The 25,026-nt window shown below is 41.8% G+C and overlaps 1 protein-coding gene across 2 annotated transcripts in view; it reads left to right on the forward strand.

Annotated features, from left to right (window-relative positions):
- Positions 1-25,026, forward strand: part of DRAM1 (DNA damage regulated autophagy modulator 1) — a 29,411-nt gene continuing 4,385 nt past the window's right edge. The window contains exons 1-5 of one of the 2 annotated variants that reach the window (XM_019544742.1): positions 1-538; positions 11,340-11,407; positions 13,995-14,137; positions 21,190-21,367; positions 24,793-24,866. In XM_019544742.1, coding sequence (XP_019400287.1) covers positions 330-538; positions 11,340-11,407; positions 13,995-14,137; positions 21,190-21,367; positions 24,793-24,866 — 672 coding nt within the window. In that variant the 5' untranslated portion in view covers positions 1-329. The remainder of the gene's footprint in view (positions 539-11,339; positions 11,408-13,994; positions 14,138-21,189; positions 21,368-24,792; positions 24,867-25,026) is intronic. The other variant, XM_019544741.1, reaches the window with a different exon arrangement.

Genomic DNA, 25,026 nt, shown 5'->3' on the forward strand with positions numbered 1-25,026 from the left:
CTGTCCCGTCCAGCCACTGGAGCCCCCGCCTCCCCGTGGGGGCTGCCTGGTCTTGACAGGGGAAAAGAGCCCCCAAACGGAGCTGGAAAGAAAGAAAACCGACGAAGAAAAATCCCGCGGGGGAAGCGAGAGAGAGGGGCTGCCCTTCCAGCGTGGAAACGAAAGTGAAAGGCGGCGGCTGAGGAGACGCCGGCCGGGGGGCGGGTGTGGCGGGGCGCGGGCGACACCCGCGTGCGGACAGGAGCCTGGCGGGGCGGCAGAGGCGCTTTGTGAGCTCACGGCGCCGTCACAGAGCCGCTCCCGGCCGCGCTGCCCCGTGCCCCGTGCCCATGCCCAGGCCCATGCCCGCCGGGACCGGGCTGCAGCCGCTGCTGGCGGGGCAGGCGCCGACGCCGACTCCGGGCGGGATGCGGTGCTGCCTGCCCGGGCTGGCCTTCGTCCCCGCGCTGCTCGTCAGCTGGTCCTCGGCCGCCTTCATCGTGTCCTACGTGATCGCCGTGTTGGAGGGCCACGTCGAGCCGCTGGTGCCCTACATCAGGTGAGCCGGGCCCGCACCGCACGTGCCAGGCCGCCGCGGCGGCGCTGCTGGGCCGGACCGCGGGCCTGCGCCGCTCCGCGCCCGGGCTCGTCACTGGCAGCGCCTCGCCGCTCCCCTGCTCCCGGGGCCGCCAGCTCCGCGTGCGGCGCCCGGCAGAGCGGCCTGGGGCAGAAAGCAGAGCAGCAGATCGGACAACAGCAGAAAGCAGGGCAGAGAACAGCTAGGGGGCACAAAGAGTGGCAGATCTGGTGGGCAGAAAGAGCGGCAGACTGGACAGGGGCAGAAAGCAGAGCAGCGGATAGATAGGGCAGCGGAAGGGGATCTCGGGGAGGGCACAGGTTTAATTGGCAGCTTGTCTTGCCAAATAGGTTGGCCCTCACCGTGTTAGATCCCGGATTTAGCTAATCCTACAAGTGATAAGCAGGTTTTAATCAGGGTTTTTGCTTATCTCTTTCTCTGCTAATTGGGATTTTCAAGGTGGGGAATGTGTCAATCACATCAGCAAAGGATGTGCAGGAGCTTCTCTGGGGAAGCAGGGCTGATCTGCCCCTAACTATTATTGTCCTTTGTTTTCTGTAACATTACTATTCATGTGCAATAGTATAAACACTACTGTTAGTTTTGACGGTCCATATTTAGCATTGACTCTCTACTGGAACAGCAGAGGATTATGCTTTGGCCTCTGGTGGATTAAATGACCCACAAAAGAGAAAAATGGCTCTATGCCTTTTTGGGTTTTTTTCTTTATGATGTGTAAAAAGGACCTAAAAGTTGTAGCAGGTAGTGCATACGTAAAGGTTTATTTTTGCCTTTTTTAAAGTTGTGCTCAGATTGGAAGATCCTGGTCCCAGTCCTGCAAACGTGTGAAAATCCTCATGTTCATAATGACTCCCCACACCTTTTCTCATATGCATAAGTGGAAGCCATGGTCATGCCCAGAACACTACTACAAGTTGATAACGTGATTGAATCTAGAGTGTAAGAGTTGAGGACCTACTGCCTTTCCCAGCCAATCAGGCAGCACATAGGTATAGCTGACCTGGCAGTCCAAACTCTAGAGGCACCTAACGCCTGTAAATAAATTTCATCTTGCATTTTCAAGTTGTGAAGAATCTCGTGTGTGATTTAGTGGCAGACAGAAAGTTAGACTAGGAAGAGAAACAGTTTTTCAAGTGAATTCTTCATATCTAATATTTATTTCATAATTAATGAAGAAGATTCCTACAACTGTATTTTTCTCAGACTGTGATTCCAATTAATCAGAAAGCCACTTTTCTGCTACACTTGTATTTGCAAAAAGAGATGCTATCATTCCTGGCAAAGGCTATGCTCTGGCTTCAGACTTATGAGCTCCACAACTGTCCACAATCCAAAGCAGGTGTGACTCTCCTGTCCTCTTCTGTCCTACCCTACTCTGGGCACCCCCTTACATCCTGTGCTCAGTGCCCTATGCCTCCCATTTCCCCCTTTCCAGTAGGGGTTGCCTCTGGGCATAGGAAGGGGGGGACCCATCCACCACTGCCGCCATCCCTGGGTGACATGGGGTGGGAAAAGCCCCAGAGCTGCTCCAGCTGGGGGCTGTGGTGTGTGGTTGCACATGGTGCCAGGCTCAACCAGGGACAGCAGCTTGCAGGTCCTCCTTCCCATCATGTGCACCCTGCCTGGTCCCCTCGTGTTTCCATATTGGCTAGGAGTAGGTGCTGGAAGTGGGGACCGTCCATTGATGCCACCTTCCCCAGCTCAGCCTGGCACCCTGTGTAGCTTCTTGCACCTAGAGCACCTAGGGCAGTGTTCCCCAAATTTTTCCTTGGCATGAACCCATTTATGACCCCATTTCCTCACCATGGCCCCTCACTCCCAACTCACAGCCCACCCCCTCCAGGTGTCCCTTACTCCCGATCCACAGACCCCCACACTCCCCAAGTGCCCCAGTGCCAGGGCCTGCAGCCCTCTGCCCCCCAACCCCAGCAGCTCCTGAGATCTGGCTGCTGCACACAGGAAGCAGCAGCTACTGGGGCTGGAGCATGGAGCCCATATCCTGCCCCCACCATGGGCAGCAGGGCCAGAGTGGAGCCCATGGTTGGGGGTAGGGGGGCGGGGATGCAGGCTGTCCACAGGGGGCTTGCAGCTCCCCACCCTGCTGCCCTTTCCCTGAGCCTCTGCAGCCAAGCGGACAGGACGTGGTGCAGGAGCTGTCCCGTGACTCCATCTGCTGATGTTGCAAACCCATTTGGGGCCATGACCCACAGTTTGGGAACTGCTGACCTTGGCACACAGAACAAGAAGCAGGAACCTACCCGCTGTTGCTGCTGCCACCAAACCCAGCACTCCATGTAGCTGCTCCCTACTAAAGCAGAGTACAAGTGGCCTGTGGCTTCCCCCACCCCAGGATCAGCCAAGGACAACAGCTGTAGCAGGCGGGGCCCCCTTTCCTTATCTGCTTTCTGCTTGTTGTTCTTGGGTATCCCCTGCTAGGCAAGAGGGTGAACTAGACTGTTGAAGCAGTGGGAGGGTGTGGGAGGGCAGATATGTGACCATGTCACTTCACCCCGTTGCATCCCCCCAGAGTGATAACATCAAAAAAGTGAGCTGGACAGGGGCTGTTTTGTTGTTCTGTTTTTAAATTACCAATAGTATGTGAAATTCAGAATGCAGTGGAGCCCTGTCCTTTTACTGGGGCTTCTAGGAACTACTCCAAGTCAAGTAATGCATAAAAATGTAAGGTGAGAGAGGACATATATTCACCATTTAAAGCACATTTTTAATGCATTGACACCTATTTAGTCAATGACTAACACTTTGAATTAGGAAAACCTCAGATCATTTTTAGATGCAAACATTGCACTGTTTTAACTATACCAGTTGTATTTAAAGTGATTCCACCAGCATGTGCACAGTACAACTCATGTAGTGTTTATAAACCTGAATGGATTAAGAGATTAACCTATATGATAAAACTGCTTCTACACTAGAGGTTTGTCTGCACTGCATATCCCTGGTGGGGAGACAGCTTATTCTGTGAAGAGTCCTTTTGCTGGTCAGAACTTAAACTGGTTCATCAGATAAACTACCAGCAGAGAACTTCTTTGCCAATATGTTTACATCCGCAGTATGGTATTGAGAATATAGTTGGGCCCGTTAGAAGTCTGGGTTTTTTCACACTCCTAACCAAGAACCTATGCTGGCAAGAGTGTAGACCAGGGATGTTCAACCACTGGTCTGTGGGCCAAATCCAGTCCCCAGTGCCATGTCACCTGGCCTGCAAATCTTCCCAATTTGGCAGTGAGGTACTGGTGGCACCAACTCCCGTGCTGCCAAATTTCCAGACCTGTGGGGAGCCCGCAGGCTGGATAGAGTGGCCCTGTATATTGCACTGGGTGCACAGGACAGTTCAGGGTCCAATCCCAGCAGGTGGGGAAAGTGTGGAGCCTGATCCTGGCAGGTGGGAGCAGTGTAAGGCTGGCTGGGCAGAGGCAGCATGGGCCCCAGTCCTGGTGTGCCTGACCCGATCTGGCCCACCAACAGACCCCATCCTATTCATTTGACCTGTGGGGCCAAAAGACTGAGCATCACTGGTATAGAACAGTGGTTCTCAAGCGGCGTGCCACAGAGCTGTGACACCCTTTCAAGGGTGCTGTGATGCCAGCACTGCTGGCACCCCAACCCATTAAAACTGATCTGTGGGCCTCACGGAGCCTGACCAGGAAACAGCTAGTGCAAGAGCAGGCACTCCTGCCTGCATTAGGTTTATTCAGTAAACTTCCTGCCACAGCCCTTTCCAATCCGGTCCTGCATCCTCCTTCTCAAAACAAAGATATGCAGAACAGTTCCACTTGTTTTTTGTGCCTGGTTGCTCCAATACCACTGGATGGAACAGTCCCGTGCGCTTCTGTTTCCAGGGGGAGCTTGCAGAGGTGAACAAGAAAGGGCTGAGGCAGGAGGTTTATCAGATAGGAGTGCTGCAGCTGCTTCCTGGTCAGACTTCATACAAGACATGCAGGGCACTTTCACCTGGCTGTGGGGGGATGAAGGGGGGTGGGGGAAGCACCCCAGTTGAGATCTACTGATTGGTTTTCCAATAGGGTGCCACTAAATTCTGAAAAAGTTATGGAGGGGTGTCTTTAAATCTAAAAAGGTGAACAACTCCTGGTGTAGAGCAAGTATAAAAGTTGAGCAGGTGCAAACCTTTGGTTCAACTTGCATTCCTAAATGATACAGTTATACTATTAAGAAAGTGCCCACATTAAAAATCAAGTATTCTTATTCTCTCTCAATTAAGGTGTTAAAACCTACTCCCAATAAAACCTGAGAGGGAAAAATTGTTGAATTCTCAAGCTAGGTAAAACGAAGCAGGAAAAATTGGAAAAATATAAATAATCATCATTAAAAAAATTCTGAGCCCTCTTTAGAAGCTCAGAGACGCAAGCTTAATGTGTTTTAAATACTTTGCAAGTTGCCTGTAAGATTTTTGTCACAAAATACTACTGAATAAAATTAGCATTATATCTAAATTAATCCATAAATGAGTGATAACAAAAAGAAAAGGGGGAAGGGCAGAGGCTGCAGGGGTGGGCAGACATGGGGAGCAAGTGGTGGGGCAGGGGTCAAACCACTTGGCTCTCTCCTGCCACTGTTTTCCTGGGGGGTGGGACAAATTTAAAATGACCCTTCAATAATTAGATTCTAGCCATGGAGAATTATAACAAATGTATAGTTTTCATGTGTAGAATCTAATTATTGAGGGGAAATATGGTGAATTAGGAAACTGATAGAGCCTGTAATACTCATGATACGATTCTTGCTATGCAATTATAATACATTCTTATATTCTTTAATAATATAGTTCATTCCTGTTGTCTGGGCATGTCTACATGCGCCCCTGACTGCACAGTCCTGGCAGGTACTGAGCAGTTCCAGTGGTGCACGGTTATTTTTAGTCGCTATGCTGCCATAGCAATGAGCTATGGCCAAATAGCTCATCACTACAATGACAGTGATGGCGTCACATTTGATGCCTGCTGATGCTACATTGCTGTAGCAATGAGCTATGCCACCATAGCTCATCACTACAGTGATGTAGCATCTCGTGTAGACGTGCCCTCTAAGTAGCTAGATCATGGGATTAAAGACATTAATTAGCATAAATTATTAAGAATGGTAGTGTGAGAGTGATGTTGTATCTATGATGGACTGGAAACTATGTAAGAGGCAAAGATTCCTTAGAGTGATATCCTTTATTGGACCAATTGCATAATTGGGATAGTGTCAGACAAGCAATAAAAGATATTACCCTAAGAAATCCTTGCCTGTTGCATGATTAAAAAGAAAGAGGAAGAACATTGCAAGATTTCCGTTGTGCAGTATGTCAAACATGGTTCAGTTGCAGGATATTAAGAAATGAAATCAATTTCTAGCAAGGAGAGTTCCAGTTAGATTAAGGCATTGGAAATTTTAATTCAAGTTTGCAGTTATGTTCATTTTGATTCTCCACACATGCCCAATCACATCTTTTCCAGTTCTCTTTTTTTGTGGCTGTTTTTTTTAAAGTGGGATATGCATGCCTCTGAAAGTACTTTTCAAGTATACAAGAGACAAAGGCATGAGAAAGGAGAAGGGAAAGCAGAAATATAAGTGAAGGAAAAAGAGGAAAAATTACTAAGAACAACTCTGCAGTATTTCTTAGGTCATTTGAGAGATTACAGTGTAATTGTAATGATGTGTTATGTTTTAATTATCCATAACAGAAGTATAGACATATATAGAACTGTTCCTTCAAAAGGGGCATGCATCCCACAAATGATGAGAGCTACTGGTTTATGATGTAACCATTATCACATTAAGCCAGAGTCTTTGCCTACACTGATTACAAAAATTATTAAAAAAATTAAATAAACTCTTTACAAAAAGTACTTTGTGGGAAAGTCCCCCACTATTAGTGTTTTATGTATATGGGACCTAAAACAGAGATTGTGTATGCAAGGGTGAGTTCTTTTCCTTACCTTTTTCAGCATCCAAGATGATCTTTACAGACTTTGAAATCACGCAGTAGGTTGCACTGGATTGAAGCTTTGAATGGCTTTTTTTTTTTTTACTTGGTGGCTTGAATTGTAATGATACAGTCCTCGGGATATTTTTTGCAATAAGATTGCAGTTAGTTGTACTTTTAGAACAACAAATGGCATTGTTTGAGATACACAACATGCCAACTTAAGATACGTTTTAGGATTTCAGTTTAATTGTACTGTAGACATTAAGCCATTTTAAGACAGTGAGTGTTTCAGATCTTAAATATTCCTTCTCTTGCTTCCTTACATCATTGCCTTCTCTTTATAAATAATATTTTACTGAACAGAGTTCTGACTGCCAGACTAACAAGAATATCATAGTTTTTCTCTGGTTCCCTCAACTCATTGACAGAGGTTGTCTTTATCTGTGAATTATTGCAAATGAAATGAATAGGAAGTTTTATTTTACGTGCTTCATGTTATTTTAATAAAAATTAAAAATATCTACTATAAAATGCACTTCTAAAGTAAAACTCGAGAGCAAAAATTCCAAAATGTTAACTATTTGTGTACAGATACTGTTGACCCTGAAGACATCAATTATGTTTTAGTTTTCATTTCACATTAATTTTTATACAGTGTGATAAGTATGAAGTTCATTTATTTTATACCCAGGCATCTAGTATTGTACTTCCTATAGTATTTTTAAACACATCTGTGATTATAATCTTCTGAGTTTCTTTGAAACAGTGGAACTCAGCTATAAAAGTTTGCTTTAAAAAAAGCTTTCATTCAAAAATGAATGGAGTTCAGTGCAATTTAAAATTATTTGGATTGCTCTTAAATGTAAAGTGTTCCCAGAACTTCAAATTGCTTCTTTCTTCACGTGTGCAGATACATTCTTTGCTCACCTGAAGCACTTCAAATCCTTTGAAGTGATCCCAGTTCAGCACTTAACACAGAGCAGTTTCCAATTTGCAGAAGTCCTTCAAAATCTTTACAAGTGGTTTACTCTGGAAATATGTTCTCTGTCAATTTTATTAAACCGTTCCTGGCATATGAGGATAAGTTAAAAATGGGAATATATGAATAATATTAAAAAAATGCTATAGCAGGCCTTCACCAGGCATACCAAGGAGAGAGTAAGATTAGAATAGAGCATTGTTCTGAGAATCTGTAGAAACTTGTTCAAATGCTGCAGTCTCAAGCTGTTGCTGATTGCTATGAGTTTGCAAACGTATGTCAGGAAGCAATGAATTTTCACTGTTGGTTGTAACAACTTTCTTTAAATAGGCTGAGGGAAGACCCGGTGACTGTCTATAAACTCACTAGGGCGGACCAGAAGGGTTTAGGGGAGACACTGTTTCCCCTAGCGCCCCCTGGCATGACAAGGAACAATGGACACATTGTTAGAGAGTAGATTTAGATTAGACATCCGCAAGAACTACTTCACAGTTAGGGCGGCTAGGATCTGGAACCAGCTTCCTAGGGAAGTGGTGCTGGCTCCTACCCTGGGGATCTTTAAGAAGAGGCTTGATGACTACCTGGCTGGACTCATTTGAGTCCAGTCTTTTCTCCCGCCCAGGCGGGGGGTCGGACTTGAAGATCTACAAGGTCCCTTCTGACTTTGTCCCTTCTATGATTCTATGAAATAGATGAGGACTTAAATAACCGTCTGAGATAAATCTTTCTAGCTTTTTGCCAATTTGTAAAGAAGTGACTAGTCAAACACTTCTACCATAGCATGTTAACTCTTTGCAGACAAAGAAAAATGTGCTTTTCTCATTCATTCCTGGTTTCACCAAACTTTCTTTAAAAAATTGGCTACTGACTTGGAGCACCTTGTTTTGTGGTTGCCTGAATTTCTGCAGTAGTGCCACATGTCTTTTTCTTTTTTTCAGTTGAAATCAATGGAAACTAGAGGTGTTCCATACTTCTGAAAAAAATCATCCAATTGAGGTATCCAAACACTGGAAACAGCCAATGTTAAATGAGTGCTTTTGGAAATACAATTGTCAATAACTAGAAGTGGCAGTGTAGGGCAATTTAAGAGGGATTCAAACTTTTATTTAATTTTTCTGGGTTTTGGACTGACCCCTTGTCTTTCTGCGTTGAGGTACAGGAAAGTATTTATTACACCAATAAACTCTTCCAAAAGTTCTCTGTGAATGAGCTGGTGACTTCTTTTAAAAGGATAACCTGGGGAAGGTGAAAAGAGAGTGATGGATGCATATCACTGAGAAGAACTCTTTGTCCAGCTTGAAGCAACCACAAATTTAATTACTGTGTATAGTATGTTACATTTTATTCCTGAAATTTAGAAAGTAAGTTAGGGTTTTGGCCATTATAACTACCATAGTATTCCTCAAAATAAGAGGTCTGTGGATATAGCATGCCGTTGTGTTCTTGCAATAAAATCCTTTTACTAAACATATTTATCATCTTTGATGTTGTTTTATCCTTTTACTAAACACATTTATCATCTTTGATGTTGTTTTATCTTGGACTAAGAACCAACTAAGTGCATTGTGGTGGGCGATGTCATCTCATTTTATTTCTTAATAAGCTTCAGTGCCATTTATGACAAAACCTTGGGGTGTTGGGGAGCTCCCAGATACACACACCATGGGTTTATCTAAGCTTACTCGTCCCCCATTCCACCAAATGGGTATGCCCAGGTTATTAATTTGCCCAGAAATTACAATTTACAAGCACTCCAGTCAAATAAAGGGTTTATTACATGGAAAGAAAAAGCGATCAAATGCTTTGACACCAGAATGTGGTAAAACAAAACTGACAAAATCCTTACCCTACCCTCAGACTATCCCTAGCCCTCATCATATTTCTATGGCCAGCCTCCTCTCAGTCCCAGTTAGCTTCCTGTACCAGGGACTTTCAGTCCACCTGTCCTCACAGGGAGCTCTCCTTACTCTCTCACTCCTTCCCAAACACACATACCTACCTTCAGGGGAATCAGCGAATCCTCTGAGTATCTCTGCGTGTGGCTCCATGACACTTCATGAATTATTATCTGATTACTGTGACTATTCTATGATAAGTTTACAGTTAAAAAGCACCTGTTGATTTCAGCTGTAGCTGTCACCCTACTGGATAAAATCATTATTTTAATGAAAATATTCTTTCTAATTTACTTTTAAAAAAATTACTTTTTAAAGCTTAACCGGCTCTATGACAAGACAGTTCTTCCTGAAAGGTTGTGAATTTCACATTGCATAATAAATGCAGCTACTTTGAATATACAGAGTATCTTTATAATCAGAATGACTGAAATCTTTCTGGTTTTCTTATTAAGTAAAAGGTAATGTTCTATTGATTGTCATAGAGTAATTTTATGGGTTTCTCTGTACCTGTCTGAGACACTGGTATAGAAAGGAAAACTTCTACATAAAGATAAAGACAGAAAACCCAGTTCCTATTTTTAAGATGCTTCTACTGTTTTCTGTATATTTTATTACTTCATTCTGAATCTGATACTGCATTGATTTCCATAACTGGAAAACTTCTATTAACTGTACTCAAATTGTGAGTTTGAGTTTTGCTATACTTGTATTTCCCTTCAAATAGATCCAAATACAGGATAATTATAAAATCCATCACAAAATGACATTGCTATACATTTAAAGTTTTGCATAGTTTAGAGTAGTACCAATTTTTGTAAGTCTTCTGTTCACATTGGGTTCATGTACAGCTAACTTGCTAATCTTACTTATATTTCAGATAGTCACAATTCATGCTTCTCAATCCATTTTTCTTGCCTTTACATTGTATCTGTGTACAATTTCATCTACAAACAAATTGAACTGCCAACCCTGCATAAGTCTCTTAGACGTGCCTCCTTCTGTCTAAATTGAAACATTGCCAGGGATGTCTAGCTTTTACTCAAGATAAATATGATTAACAGAGCCAATAATTTTCCACCTCCAGCCCTGTCTGTTACCTGCTTTCTCAGTACTGTGGACAATATCACCATTCTGTATAGCTCAGGCTCCCTCTTTGTCCAGATCTAACTCTAGGTCTTACAGATTCTTTTACATAACATTTCTAAGATACAGGTTTTCCAGTTCATCCATGCAGCTACACCTTTCATTCAGTGGAATCTATAAATCAGCTCCTTCACCATCACATCAAATGTATCCTGTTTGCCTTGTATTTTGAAGTCTAAGAGTGGTCACCCCTTACACCTTTTTGAGATGTTGACTTTTATCTCTTAGTAGCCCATGATGCCAGCTTTCACAGCACTTGTGCAGATGCGTTAGAAAATCAAACACCTTGTGTTTGTGGTAGAAAAATGAAACGCTATCTGTACTTCAAAAAAAAAGAAAAATTACAGATGGAATATTAGTTTCAAGTTGTTAGGCTTGAATATTAACAATACACCTTGATCTTGATTCTCCTTGGTGGCATTTATATATGTGCTTTACTGCGGAGTTAACTAGCTCAACAGTAAAGGATCAATGTCTATATGTTGTGCAGTGGTATTAGACGACAGTAAACTAATTAACTGTGCTGTAGGATAGTACTACCCAACACAAGTACTAGTGAATTATGGGAGGGATACAGGTCAAAAACTATTTTATGACTAAAGCAATAGTTTTCCACTAAAAAATAAAGATTTAATCCTACAAATAGCGCATAAGCAGGCAACAGGAAACATTACATGTTGATGTTTAAATGACTATCGCAGACATGTAATTTGTATAAAGTGCTAGGGTTTGTATATAATTTCAGACTAAATCTTGCAACTGTCAGTTAACCTTTTTTTTCCCTCGTTTCAGTGACACAGGAACAAAACCTCCAGAGAGTGGCATCTTTGGATTTATGATTAACATTTCAGCACTTTTAGGTATGACTAGTGTATTTGGTCTGAACAGGTTAGAGAACCTGGGGTACCTGTACACGTGCTGGGAGGCTGCTCCTACACACTGCCCATTGTAGCACACTGGAGAAGACGTAATTAATTGAGTGGGCCAGAGTGTGCTAATTAGTGTGTTCCAGCCAGCCTCTGCATCTTACGTATCAGTTTCCCTGTGCTTCAGAATAGTGGCAGGGGTGCTTTAACTAAAGTTCATCTGAGAACCTTTAGTTAAAGCACCCCTGCTGCCATTTTGAAGCGCAGGGACACTGCTACATGAGATGCTGCAATGCTTTAATTAGAGTGCCTTTTGGAGCCGCTCTAATTAAAGACCGCCCCCCACCCCATGAAAGCGTGTGTAAAAATGCTTCTGCAGCTAAAATGGGATGCCTGAAAGATGGTGGTTGCTCTTCTACCAGGCCCACCAAAATACTGCTGAAAGGCCACTTCAGAAGTGGTAACAACAGCCAGAGTGGGAACTACAGGATATGATCAGTGGATCAGTGAGGGTAGACAGTTGGCCAGTTCTCCTGTCTCCTAAAGTCACTTAATCCATGCAGAACACTTTTGTTACAATTGCAAAGGTGAACAGAAGAAAACTGTCAGCTACCAAAACTCTGGCTGAGGGGTGGGCAACGTTTTCTGGCTGGAGTGCCAAAAAAACCAGTGTCTACCTTGGAAGCTGCCAGAGTGCCAGCATGCCAGAAAGCTAAAATGGGGGGGGGAGGAGGGGTACATGGCATGACGCACTGCGTATTAGTATATTTAATAACCATAAATGTTGCCTTTGTTGTTGTGTATTTCTTTTTTGTTGAGAACATTGCTGTGAGAGAGGGAGAAAAAAGAGACAAATAAGAGAAAGAGGAGAGAGAGAAAGAGAGAGAGAAAGTAAAAGGAGAGCAGAGAGAGAACCAGACACATGCACATACACACGCACACAGAGAACCACGTGCACAAACACGGAGAACCAGAACACACCCAGAACAGAGACATGCACACACACACATCCAGGACCAGACACGTGTGTGCAGACAAAGGCAGAGGCAGACAAACACACAGAGCCAGATGTGTGGGCACATGGAGCCAGGCTCCTGGGCCACTGGACCAAGTTTGACCCAACAATGCCCTGGTCCTGCCAGAAGAGCCCCTGTGCTTCCCCAGGGAGCTAGTCCCCAGGCTGCAGTGCAGCTGGCCAAGGCCTCAGCCTGGAACGTGCCCATCAGCCCAACCACCCACCCACCCCACACAGCTAAGCCCACAAAAGGTGCGGTGCTTCTGGCAAGAGGCAGCACCAGCCTCATCCTTGTGGGGGGACTGGGCCATGGCTGGGCTCAGAGCGGGTGGGAGTTAGGTGGGCGCAGCTGCAAGCCCTGCTGTAAGCAGCGTGGGCTTCATGGGTTTGCAGCAGATGCCTAGAGCCCAGGCTGGCGGTGGCATGCTGAGCAAAATGGTCTCATGTGCCGTGCTCAGCACACATGCCGAGGGTTGCTGACCCCTGCTCTGGCCAAATAGCTGCACTTCTTGGATATCACTGGCGTAAGGAGAAGAAGAAGGTTGGGTGTGGGTTCAATGGTGTCAAGGAATCATGAAGTGAACCTTGATTATACCTGGTCCCCAAATGACTGTGACCTGACACAACCTTCATATCATACTTCCTCTAAAGGCCTGTGAGCAGAAGCAAGTTGACTGTGTATGGAGATTGTTTGTAACAGCAGTGCCACAAATATTATATGGTTTGTTCTTTCATGTGAACAAACTGTTATAGTGCTGCTCTTCAAAGGGTCACATTTGTAGCATGTTGTGAGACTTCTGTTATAAGCAATCCTCTGATGCAGTCAATTTTCCTGTAGAGACCAGTCTCTCAGGGCATGTCCCCACAAGCACACACGTGCGTTTCCCTGGGGACAACTAGCTGTGGCCCATATTTGTGCCACTGCTCATTGTTCCCAGGGAACACACCTATATGTGCACTCTAGCGCATGGCAAATTGCTCTGGGTGGGGTAGGGGAGACTGGGGCCAGCACCTGGGCTGGTCTCAGCAGCCTTACCTGGGTTCCTGGGGGCCTCCTAGGGCTATAGCAATGGTGAACTGGGCATGCAGAGTTAATAACAATTTCTAACAATGTAATTGGGCTTTTTTTTTTTTTCTGTTCAAATCCAGTAAAGTATGTGCTAGTCAAGATGTCAGTTTTAAAGCAGCATAGATCCCAGAGGTATCTCTCAGCTCAGAACAAATGCTACATCCCCTGATTTACTGCTCATAGCTCTGTCATAACCTTTCCTGATGTGGAATGCTTACATGTCAACATTACCTGCTTCTAAAATCCTGATGATAATGGGATGGGAATGGCCCCCTGTCCTAAACTGCTTCAAAGCTATCTAAAGAAGCAGTAGGGTAGTATCTGAAATAAAGAATTTAAATATTCCCCATCCTCATCCCAGTTGAATTACAGAAGATGCATCTCAGTATATAATGTTTTTAAGTTAATTTTGTTTCATATGCTATTTTTCCACAGAAAATGTTAAATATAACAGAATTACATGATTATTGAATAAAAGGTGTATTTTTCTGTTTTAGGTGCAGTTACAATGTACATCAGATATTTAATAGTAGAGAAGCAAAAAGAGTCATCAGATTTTGTTGGTTCTTTATTTAACTTAATTACATTATGCATTGGACTGCTGGGCTGTATTGGAATGGGCATTGTTGCAACTTTTCAGGTATGGTACAGTTTTCATCATTAATCAAGCTTAAACATTTTCACAGTAAAAAAACCCCCAAGATTATAAAAGTATTTGTCTAATACACAACTGTGGGCAGTGGGCATCAGGAGAAAGTGTTCTTTTTTTACTCTCACCTTCACATTAGCTTCATCCAATGTCAGGTTTAAACTAGATATTTTTTACAGTGCACTAAATTGATTAAGAGGTACCATTTTTGGCAAAGTTTTCTAAACCAGCAAAAGTTATAGTATAAAAGCAGTTATAACTGATAAAAGTGCTTATCTGGGAATCAAAATAAGTTATGTTAGAAAACAACACTTTCTTGCCAGTATAAGCAACGTATACACACACTACCAGGATAGCTATACTGGGAAACCTTTTCTAATGTAGTCCAGGGCAAATACAAAGTGGGTGCTATCACCACCAATCTGAAAATTGTCAGCCTATCATTTAATGTCGGAAGAAGAGAGGGAAACAAACAAATTGTCTGATAAAAACATGAAAAATTGTTGTTTTTATATTGCCCTTTTATATTGGCAGAAGTGTAAAAAGAGAACTAATGTAAATGGGGTGGGGGATGGGAGAGGAAGATTAAGAGAGTGTTTAAAATGAAATGTAAGGAAGAAAGAAAACATTTAAATAGAAATAATCCTACTACTAACTGTTTCAGAAAAAGTATCTGGGAAGACGGACTGTAGCTGAGACTTACTAAACCCATTGGAAAGAGTGAGAATAATTGCACAGAGCCCATCAATTCAGGGACAACTTGAGTTACAGAGCCAAGTGGCAAAGGGCATTTTATGAGAAATTATTACCTTCAGATTTGTGGAATTGAATTTAAGAAGCAGTTACTTAAGCTCTTATCTTTCAGGCCTTGCCTATATTGGTACTTTGCTGACAACACCATAGTTGTTAGCAAAGTTGGGAGATCTAGTAAATACAAGGGTCCTATGGCTGCAGCCTTTTTAGAGACTATTAGTTAAGTTTCTTCTTTAAAATTGCAATGGCAATAGGAAAAGTGCATCAGTCAGTCTACAGAATATTTTTAAGTATACCTTTATGTTTAAGGCATGCTCACCATGGCCTAGATTCGGCAAAGCATGTGGTTACATAATAGGTCTTGTGTGCTGGAATACTGGCTCAGTCTATGCTAGAGGATCTGCTGCTACTTTAAATGTGGATGCAGCAATCCAGCATCAGGGCCTTCTGGTGCAAGTAGGAGTTTTTCTGTCACCAGAGCTACACAAGCACCCCTGAATAACAGAAGCTCGGCTGGCACAATCTGCCTTCTACTGGAATAGCTAGCTGCATTCGCACTGTGGGGTTTGTTGCTCGAGCTATACAACATACCCAGGGAAGCTCGTTTGATAGTATTTTGTAATACAGACAAGGGTTTAGATACATGCTTAAGTACCTTGCTTTCTGAGTAGAAACGGACTTGAGCGCATGATTTATTCCATGTTTTCCTGAACTGGGGCCTATAGGAACAAACAAGAACATATAGCTTAGGGAGATATCTGAAGGAAGATGCATTCGGCACAGAACTTTTGCAACTACTATGGCTGAGCTAGGTTGAACTGCAGCTTGTGTGAGCTAGTATCTTTGGCTTATGAAAGGAAGTCTTATTTTCAGAATACCTGTATTTTTTTTTGTTTTGTAAACCAATCACTGATCAAAAGCAAAACAATTTGAACTGTAAATAAGCAACTAAAATAATGCCATTTTTCTGCCCATTTCTCTTCCTTTTAAAAGAGAAAATAGGCTGTTTCCTGAGCTTAAAGGTACTTAGCCATATTGAGTAGCTAAAGTCTTTTCATTCAGAAAGAGAACACAGCCAGTCCAATTACCAAATTAAAATCACCTTGAAAATGCATTAAGGTGTCTAAAAGTATATTGCAAGTGTAATGTGCTGCTGATCAATTTCTTATCATTTAACTAATACTGTTCAGGATGCAGCAGACTTTGACCTGAGCTGCAAACTCAGGATTTATTATGCTGTTCAGGTTGTTGGAGGTGAGGGCAAAGTTTTTACATATTCTAGGACTGTTGGCTAGAATAGAATTGTTGGCAAGGAAACCTGGCTGTGGTACCAAGAGGATTTCTGGAACCAATGGACATTGTGAAGTCTGGATAGCCCTTTGCAGTTTGATCCCCATGATTTCTCCATCTTCCCTCTTAGTCTTCCTCAAAGCCTTGATTTCGCAAACATCTTAGCTGCAAATATTTTGAAGAGTCTTGAACCAGAAATAGCCCCTTCCATTTATATTGCCCACAGTCCTACTAGTGCTCTTCATGCTGGTAAGATGCTGGGTGTACTCCTTGTGGTCCTCTGCTCCTCTTTCTCTCAGTATGTTGGAGGCAAGTGGAGAAAGAAGAACCAACTGCAAGAAATACTTCAAGAGCAGACTTGGCAATAACAGTGCAATATCAAGAGCTCTCATCACTGCAGGGAAGGGATTGAAAATGTAAGATGGTAAGCAGCATGACCTGGCAGAGAGGTTGATATCTTGGAAAAAGGGAGGATAGAAATACTTCAGCAAAAAAGTACAAGTGCTTTCTAGGTGTACACTTTTTCTAGCACCTGTCCTTGACCAAAGGAAAAGAAGGAAAAATGTAGATCCCTACCCATTATTATCCATGTTTTATTTTAAAACTCTTTCTCCAATTCTTGGAAGCTTTCCAAAAAAAGAAAATTCTTTATATGGTTTTGAGATCTTATAGCAAAGTTTAAATAGTGTTCTCACTTATTTTACCATTTTTAATAAAATAGTATCTGGAAACACCAAAGACTGGGGCTCTGTTATTCTTTATGCTGTATAGACACATAGTAAAATTAGCCCCTGCCTCAGAGTTTAACAGTCTAAACAAAGAAGGAATGTTTTCATCCCTATTTCACAGATGGGGGACTGAGGCACAGAGAGATTAAGTGACTTTATCCAAGGCTACACAAAAAAACCTAATAGAGAGTTCAGAACTCAACCCAGATCTCCTGAGGCCTAGTCCAGTACCTTAATCATAAGTCTGTCTTTTCTCTAAGATTTTTTTCTCATTTGATGGTGGCAAGGCTGCTACTGAGGTCTCATTATTGCTTTACTTTTCTTTTCTCTGTGCTGGATAGAGGAAGTATTACTCAGAACTGTGTGAACACTGAGAAAAATAACTAATATATAAAGCATCTAAATTTCATCATTTCTCCCAAATCCTCTTTAGCTTGAGAAACACATTCTAAGCTACAGTACAAACACCACTGAGAGTTGCAAAAGGCCATCCAAACCAAGTGTTCTACAGTCATTGCTATATTTCTGTGTTAGTCCTTCTGCAAACCTAGTATAAAATCCAGTAGATTCAGTCCCAAGGGGGAAGAACCATGGGATGTTAGACAGTGTTTTTTAATTTTCCTAGGATGTCATGTAACTTGCTGCATGTTAACAATAACTTGCCAAAAGCCTGAGCCAAATAGTGTGTTTAAATAATCTGCACTAGCTTTGATTTCACCTCCAAAATCAGGACAGCTGAACTTTTCATTTATTAGCATAACCATCATAGTACAGTAAAGTTTTTTAACATTTTGCAGCCATTTTCACCCGTGTCTGAATTAGCTGTCATAAGCTTTTATTTATTTAATTTATTTGCATACATACTGAGTCAATAATCTGTTGTTTGCAAGTTTCCTTGCATAAACTCATATGAACATATATTCTGTACTTTTTACATATTGACTACAGATAATTTCTCATGTGGAGTAAAGGAAATCATTTTAAGGAGGCACAAAGGTAGAAAACTATTTTTGTTAGAATGGATGGAGAACAATGTCATCTTTCTGTTTTGCCAGCACTGTGCTTACCAAATAGCTTAACAGCCATAACTGTATGTAGGGAAAGAAGAAAAGAGGGTAATGAGGGTGGGCAAAGAGAAAGAGCTGAGAAAAACAGAAAAACTAAGGCTTGGGAGAAAATGTATGGAGGATTTAAAAAAAAAAACAAGGAATTAAATTTGGCATAAAATAGTTGATGGGTTATTTTCAGGCTAAAAGACACATCCTTTCCTACCTTTCCTCCACTTCCTTACAATGGTGTCTTCTTTGTTAATTTTACCTTGTGGGAGCAGGAATGGTTGATGCTTTGCAACAAAACACTTACACACTAGGTTTGGCATTGTTTATCACTTAAAAAAACCCTGTGCTACTCTTGGATTTGGTTCATAGATGGCAAAAGAAAAAAAATCACTACTGTAGTGGTTAAGATCACCTTTCACTGGTGCCACATAATAAAAATCATCTGCATCAGAAAACAAAACCAAGGAGAAAAATAGGAAACAAATAAAAATAGTGTGTGGTCAGGAAAATAAAACTTTGACATACAGCACAAAGAGGGAACCCCATCACGAGGTATTGTGATTCTTGCCTGACTCCCTCTCCCATATTATTTCTTGTTAGTTTATGCTTTCATCTTTTAATTTCTCTTTCTTCCATATTTTCTCCCCCAAATTTTGACTTTTCATAAATTCATACAAGACATAGTAAGGACTCCATTTCTGCAGTGCAGAAATTTCTAAACACTCTTGTTTGCCAAGGATTGGATAGAAATCATGGATTCACAGCACTTTGCAGGACTGGTGCTTAACATTCTGAGATGTATGTGAGTTGAACAGCATCAGCACTTGGCTTTTGTATCTTTTTGGGACACCCGGGTAGAAAGTGCTCTGTATATTTATCCCCATATTACTCATGGGAAAATTGAGGCACAAAGAAACTGTGTGGTTTGCTTAGAGTCAAAAGATCAACGGCATAGCTAAAATGAGAAACTAGGTCTCATAAGTGCTCAGTCTAGTGCGCTAACCAATGGATTATGGTTAGGGACCTATCTAAATCATGGTTTTGCATAAACTATGAAAAACAGCATTGTCTATGATCATTGGAAAATTTGACATTGGCCGTGATTTTCTACAAAACCAACAAAAAAACCCCAGTAGTGACACAGACTGAATGGAAGTGCCCTCCGCTGATCAGCAGTGAGGGGTGAGGCAAAAAAACATGGTAGTAATGCGGACTGAGTGAAGGCACCCTCTGGCAATCAGTGGCGAGGGGCAGGGCCACTGCAAAATGCCCTCAGAATCAGCGCTGCACATCACAACCAAGCCATGAAAAACCCTCTGTCTTGCCACAACTTGTGCAGGCCCCTAACTATGGTGCAACATTAATTCATTTAGAAAATTCATATACAGTATTTTATGTTGCGTATTTCTTGTTTCTTTGTTTTACCTTTCCTGAACATTTATTTTTTCCCTGGTTACTGAACTGAACCTGCACGTAAATGGTACAGTAGAGCTGAGAGACTCCTAGACATCACTTTATTTTCTCTCAGTGCAAATTTTTACATGTTTTATAGAAAACCTTAACTGTAAAGTGTCACACATGCTAAATGTTTTATGATTTGCTTTCATCTATACAGAGCTCATGACATTTGTTTTGAATATTTGATTAGCAAAATTACTTGTAGAAAGTTAACTTTTTAAATTCTGTTCTGATGTAGAACAACATTGAGTAGAAAGCATGATTTTAATGGCATTTCTCTTGAATGCTCATTAAACCAGGCAGAAAGGATAAGAGAGCTAGCAATGTCCCCTAAAAGCAAAAGATTTGCTATGGAAGTGAACAGTAGCAATAAGTCAGGTGGCTGTTGTCTATTTACATCACACTGGGGTTAAAAAGTGAAAAACAATTACTAGTGTGAAATTCAGAGAAAACTGACCATTGAATACTCCTCAACATGGTGAAGAAACTCCTCAATGTGATGAAGAATTAAGCAAAGCAAAAATCTTAGTTGTGGGTTTGAGCATCTTAGACATTGCCTCTAGATAAAAGGAATATTTATTTTTGGATAGCATGCTTTCTTTTTAGAAAACTGGCAAAATGTTAGAGCCTTTTGTAGGTATTGATGGGTTCTGGGGAGGCTGAGTGGGAGCAATAGGAGAAAGAAATGAGATCAGAAAAGTAGAGCCTGGGTAGCAATGCTTACTATTACATTTGCTTAAGTTTCCACACTGTGTTGCTTTCATATACAGATGGAGGGGTGTAGAGTAGGATGGTGGGGAAAAGACGCGAAAGGGAAAAAAGATAAGAATCAAAGAGGAAACACACAAGCACCATAATGGGGAGCATGATTTAAAAATATGAGAACAGAGGACAAAGTGGAGAGGGGGAGAAATGGAGAGAAAGAAGTAAAACAAAAGATAGCTAAAACAACTCAAGGAAAAGAAACCATTATAAGGCAGAAAACGGAGAAAATGACTCCATATTATGAAGGGAAAGAAGTTGTACCTGTGTTGTAGACATAGTACTTAACTTGCCAGCATCTTTAAATTGACACTTCTGTGAAATAGGTTTACAACTATGGGATGGACAAAGGTACATTTTAACAGCTTGAGAAGGGGACAAGGAGCTGCTGCTCCAGACCAGGAGGCAGCTATTAACTGTAACTGTTACATGTGCATAATCCTGCAGCCATATAAGTATAGCAAAACTGCTCGAACTTTAACTTTGGTTAAATCGAGGGTCAAAGAGCAATTTAGTTCACTTGTATCACTACAGGCTAATGCACACAAGTCGCAGCATAGGAGCTGTTGCTGGATCTGGAGCACTGGGTCTCCCTCCTTTTTTTCAAAGTGCTATAAATATATCTTTATCCACACGCTATTACTGACAAAACTGCCTGTTCTTTTCTCATCTGTATTATGAAATATTTGCTGCAAATGTTGTATCCCTTCTCAGTAGGAGAGACAGTGTAATCTAGTGGACAGGGCTCTGACCAGGACTCTATTCCCAGCTCTGTAATGAACCTTTGGGAAAGTCACTTCGCCTCTCTGCTCTCCTATTGCTCTATCACCCTAGATCAGTCTGGCGTGTTTAGACTGTAAGCTCTTAGGAGCAGGGACTGTGTCTGACTCTTGTGTTTGTACAGTGCCTGGCACAATGGGGTTTCAGTCTTACAGTGGGTTTTCATGCTTTACTGCGATACAATGTGTAACTATTGTGCTGATTATGTTTCTAGGAGCTAGCTGTTCCCAGCGTCCATGATGGAGGAGCTCTTATGGCTTTTGGTGCTGGTGTGGTATACATTACACTTCAGTCTATCATCTCTTACAAATCATATCCACAATGGAGCAGCCGCTGTATATGTTATATACGGATAAGCATCTCTGTAGTGTCATGCATAGCTGTCATTCCCAGTATCCTTTTTTGCGTTTCACAATGTTTTATCTTTACATATTAAATATGTTCTTCCTCTGGTGTTAAAGCACTACTAAAAAGGATAAAACCTAAGCTAGCGTATTTTGCCTGGGACTCCCTTTTGATTTATACTGTATACAAGTAGCATGGTTAGCAAGTGGGTAGCATCCGTAACATGAATGGCTACTGCCAGACCTTACCAGCTGTTGTCTCTTTGCTAAAGGCAAAGTTGCTATTACTTGCTCCCCTGCTACCTAGATGCAAGATGCGGCAATAGCCACTTACATTGCATGCTCCCTCAGGCTAACTATGCTTTCTGTTCCTTCTTGATCCTGGTATAAAATTACATCGGTACACAAAATTATATAAATTACACTAGGCTGTGTAATAGTCTGCTCATGGCCTAGGTTTCATGCTCATTTTCTGTGCATTTGGTAGTGAGGGAAGGAAGGAGAGAAGAGGAATTTCTATTTTAAAGGAAAGCTGGTCCATAAAAATACAAAATAATTCAGCAAGCAGGTACAAAAGGTTATCCTGTACTAAGTATCACACTGCAGGCCATTTATACCAAAGGTCCATGCACATCACTTCTCTTTGGCCCGTGAAGCAGCATCCATTAGAGAGTTATTTTGACTGCAGAAGGGACCTAAGCCCCATTTTGTTCTCTAACTGAGAAGGCAAGCAGCCACCCACCTAAACTGTCTCTTGGATAAATGCCAAAGTCAGGGGTGCTCAATCCTCAGCCTGTCGGGAAGATTTGGTCCTTAAGGCTCACCCAGGGGTCCAAAAAATTGGCAGCAGGAGAGTGGTTGGCAGCATTCATTGCCGTACCCTAACTGCCAAATTTCTGGACCCTTGGGTGAGCCCTTGCAGGCAGATAGCACGGCCCTGCATGCTAAATCAGGCTTGCTGGGCTGGGGCGGCACAGGGCCCAATCTTGGTGCATGGGGCTGGGACACAGGACCACAGCCAGGCAAGATCTGCATGTGTGGGGCTTGACCCAGGCAGCACAAGGTGGGTTCTGGGCATGTGGGGCCCGAACCTATGCAGGATTCGGCCCATGGACTAGCTCTGCATCAGTCATCCAGCCCACAGCCTGAAAGTTTGAGCACCACAGCCATAAGCAATTCTAGATGGTTAACAAGGGGAGCAAAATAATAAGAAAAGGTTAAAACCTTAAGTTTGTTCCTTTGTCATCATAGTATCTAAGCTATGAAAGGCAAAAGGTCATTTTTTTTCCTTGGTGCTCATGGTCAACCATCTTCCTAAAGGCTAGTCAGCTAGGTATTTTTAAAACCCTTGTCACCATAGTGTATGCAATAGCATTCAACAATAGCATTCAACAACTGAACACATACATTTCAGTAGCTAGGATATGTCCCCCCCAGCACTGAAATTTACAACTTGTCTAGCTCATATTGCAGAAAACTCTTAGCCCACCCATGATTTAACCCATACCAAAACACTAGTTATTGCCAGTCTTGCTTTTTGATTCACAACTTTTCTATTTAATGGCAGTAATTATTTACAGAATGCTGTATAACCTACAACACTGTAATAATGCTATAAAATATGTCTAGACACTTACCTTCTCATGTCAATGTATTTCATAGAAGGTTTAGATTATAATGATTTGTAATAGTTTTGCCCACAAGAAGAGGTCAGAAAACTAGTTGTCTGGATATATATTAATGTTTGGTTTATTATGACAGTAATGCAATAGAGAAACTAAAAAAGGCCAAAGTAGAAAAAAAATAATACTCCCATGTTGCAAAATCCATCTATTGATGACTGTCATGATTTTGCTTCTGCTAAAGCAGCAGCAGTCTTCATGAGAAAAAGGAACTTTGTTGAGAAATTCCTGTCAAAAGAACTGAAAACATTTCTTTTATATTAAATTTAGTGTTTTATCACAATAAAAATCAGCTGTTATATAAAGAAAAGTATTTGTTAGTGAGCTAACTGTTCTATTCATGTATTCAGACTAATAGGCATGTTACAATATAAACTCATTAGTACTAACAACTACTAGATTTATCTGAAAAAGAAAACAACCCCCCCTTCCCCCCCCCAAAAAAACCCAACTCTCCAGAAAAGAGATCACCTGTTCCAGCTTGTGTTTTACTTTTCTGGTACAGATAACCGAACTGTAAGATACTGCCCTTTGAGTTGACTTAGCAGTTAACTCAATTGACAGTTGAGAACTGTCCTCAGTGTTAATAACTAGGCATTAACATGTTATAGATCTGATGACAAATAAACCACAGAGAAACTATTAGTCGTGATTCAGGCTAGAAAATGTTTTCAGAACATAAGCAGTGCCATACAGAATCAGACCAATGGTTTTCAACATGTCAAGTAATAGCTGCTTTTGAGCAGGGGTATCAAACACACAGCATTAATGCAATGGCTCCCAGAGTCACAGCATCAGCATAGCCAGCATCCACAGAGTGAAGAACACTGCAAAAATCTAATGTTTTTAGTTGCTGCTAGTAATTAAAATCAGTAACGTTCACCCTTGGGCTCCTGGCCATACTGACATTTGCAGCAGCTCTGATTCTGGGGGCTAAGAAGTGGCAACACTGAATTCTTGGCTGATGGAACTTACACAGCAGCTGAAGCCCACAGACCTATCCCATGGAGGCCATATAAGTTTGGCACCCCTGCTTTGGAAGGAAAATGTATATGAATTTATTTTTATCTGAAGAAGAGAAGACAGAGAGGATTTAATAGCAGCCTTCAACTACCTGAAGGGTGGTTCCAAAGAGGCTGGTGGTTTAGGGATGTCATACAATTTATTTTCTTATTAAGGCATTACCATCACTCTCATCCCCTGACAATAGGCTGTCTCTTGCCATTCCAAGCCCAAACCAAAGGTTGACTAAAGCATGGCCCTAGTGTCCTACTATGCCCTTTCATGTTGAAGCCCACAATGTTCTATTTATTACTTTGAACAGAAAATGACTACCCATTTCAGTCACACAGCTAAGTGTGTTCTTGGTTTCTGCTGCTGTGAAGGATTTTTGAATAAGGGCCCTCATCTAGTTCTTGGAGCTATGCAAATAGATCTAAGTACCCGTTTGGAGGCTGGATGAAGCTGTGGGGTTCTGCATCTTACCATGCAAGACTCTGCTCAGATAGCTCACAGTACAGGAGTGAGGCCAAAATTCTAACAGAAATGCTTCATCTCACATCCATCTGACTCTGAGAAGACCCATAGTGACTTTATTTATTCAGAGACACGTGCTGTGTTGATTATGATCATCCCCTTTGAGAAATATATTTTGTTTGCTTGGCTTTGTAATATTCAGGTTTTTTACTATAGTGTAACTGGTTGTTCAGTCTTGCAGAAGGGGAAATTGGGCACTTTATAAAAAATAAACTTTTAAGTTCGTTATTGTTTCCTTTATGCTATTTTCCCCAGTGATTGTATTTGCTTCACGAATTTCTATAACAAAAATTGATTGGATTCCAGGTGAAAAGGTAAAACCTCACTAGGTAACCAACTTATTTATGCAGTCTAATAGCTTGGTTCTGCAATGCTATATACTTCTAGATAAAACATAAGGGCAAATATCACAAGGATTTTTATATTACAGTAAACAGAAGCTGTCAAACCTGTACACTATGTTATTTGTTTAATGACTCCCTATTTAGG

This window comes from Crocodylus porosus, unplaced genomic scaffold (assembly GCF_001723895.1).
Source record: "Crocodylus porosus isolate Cpor-Errol unplaced genomic scaffold, CroPor_comp1, whole genome shotgun sequence".
Lineage (NCBI taxonomy): Eukaryota > Metazoa > Chordata > Crocodylia > Crocodylidae > Crocodylus > Crocodylus porosus.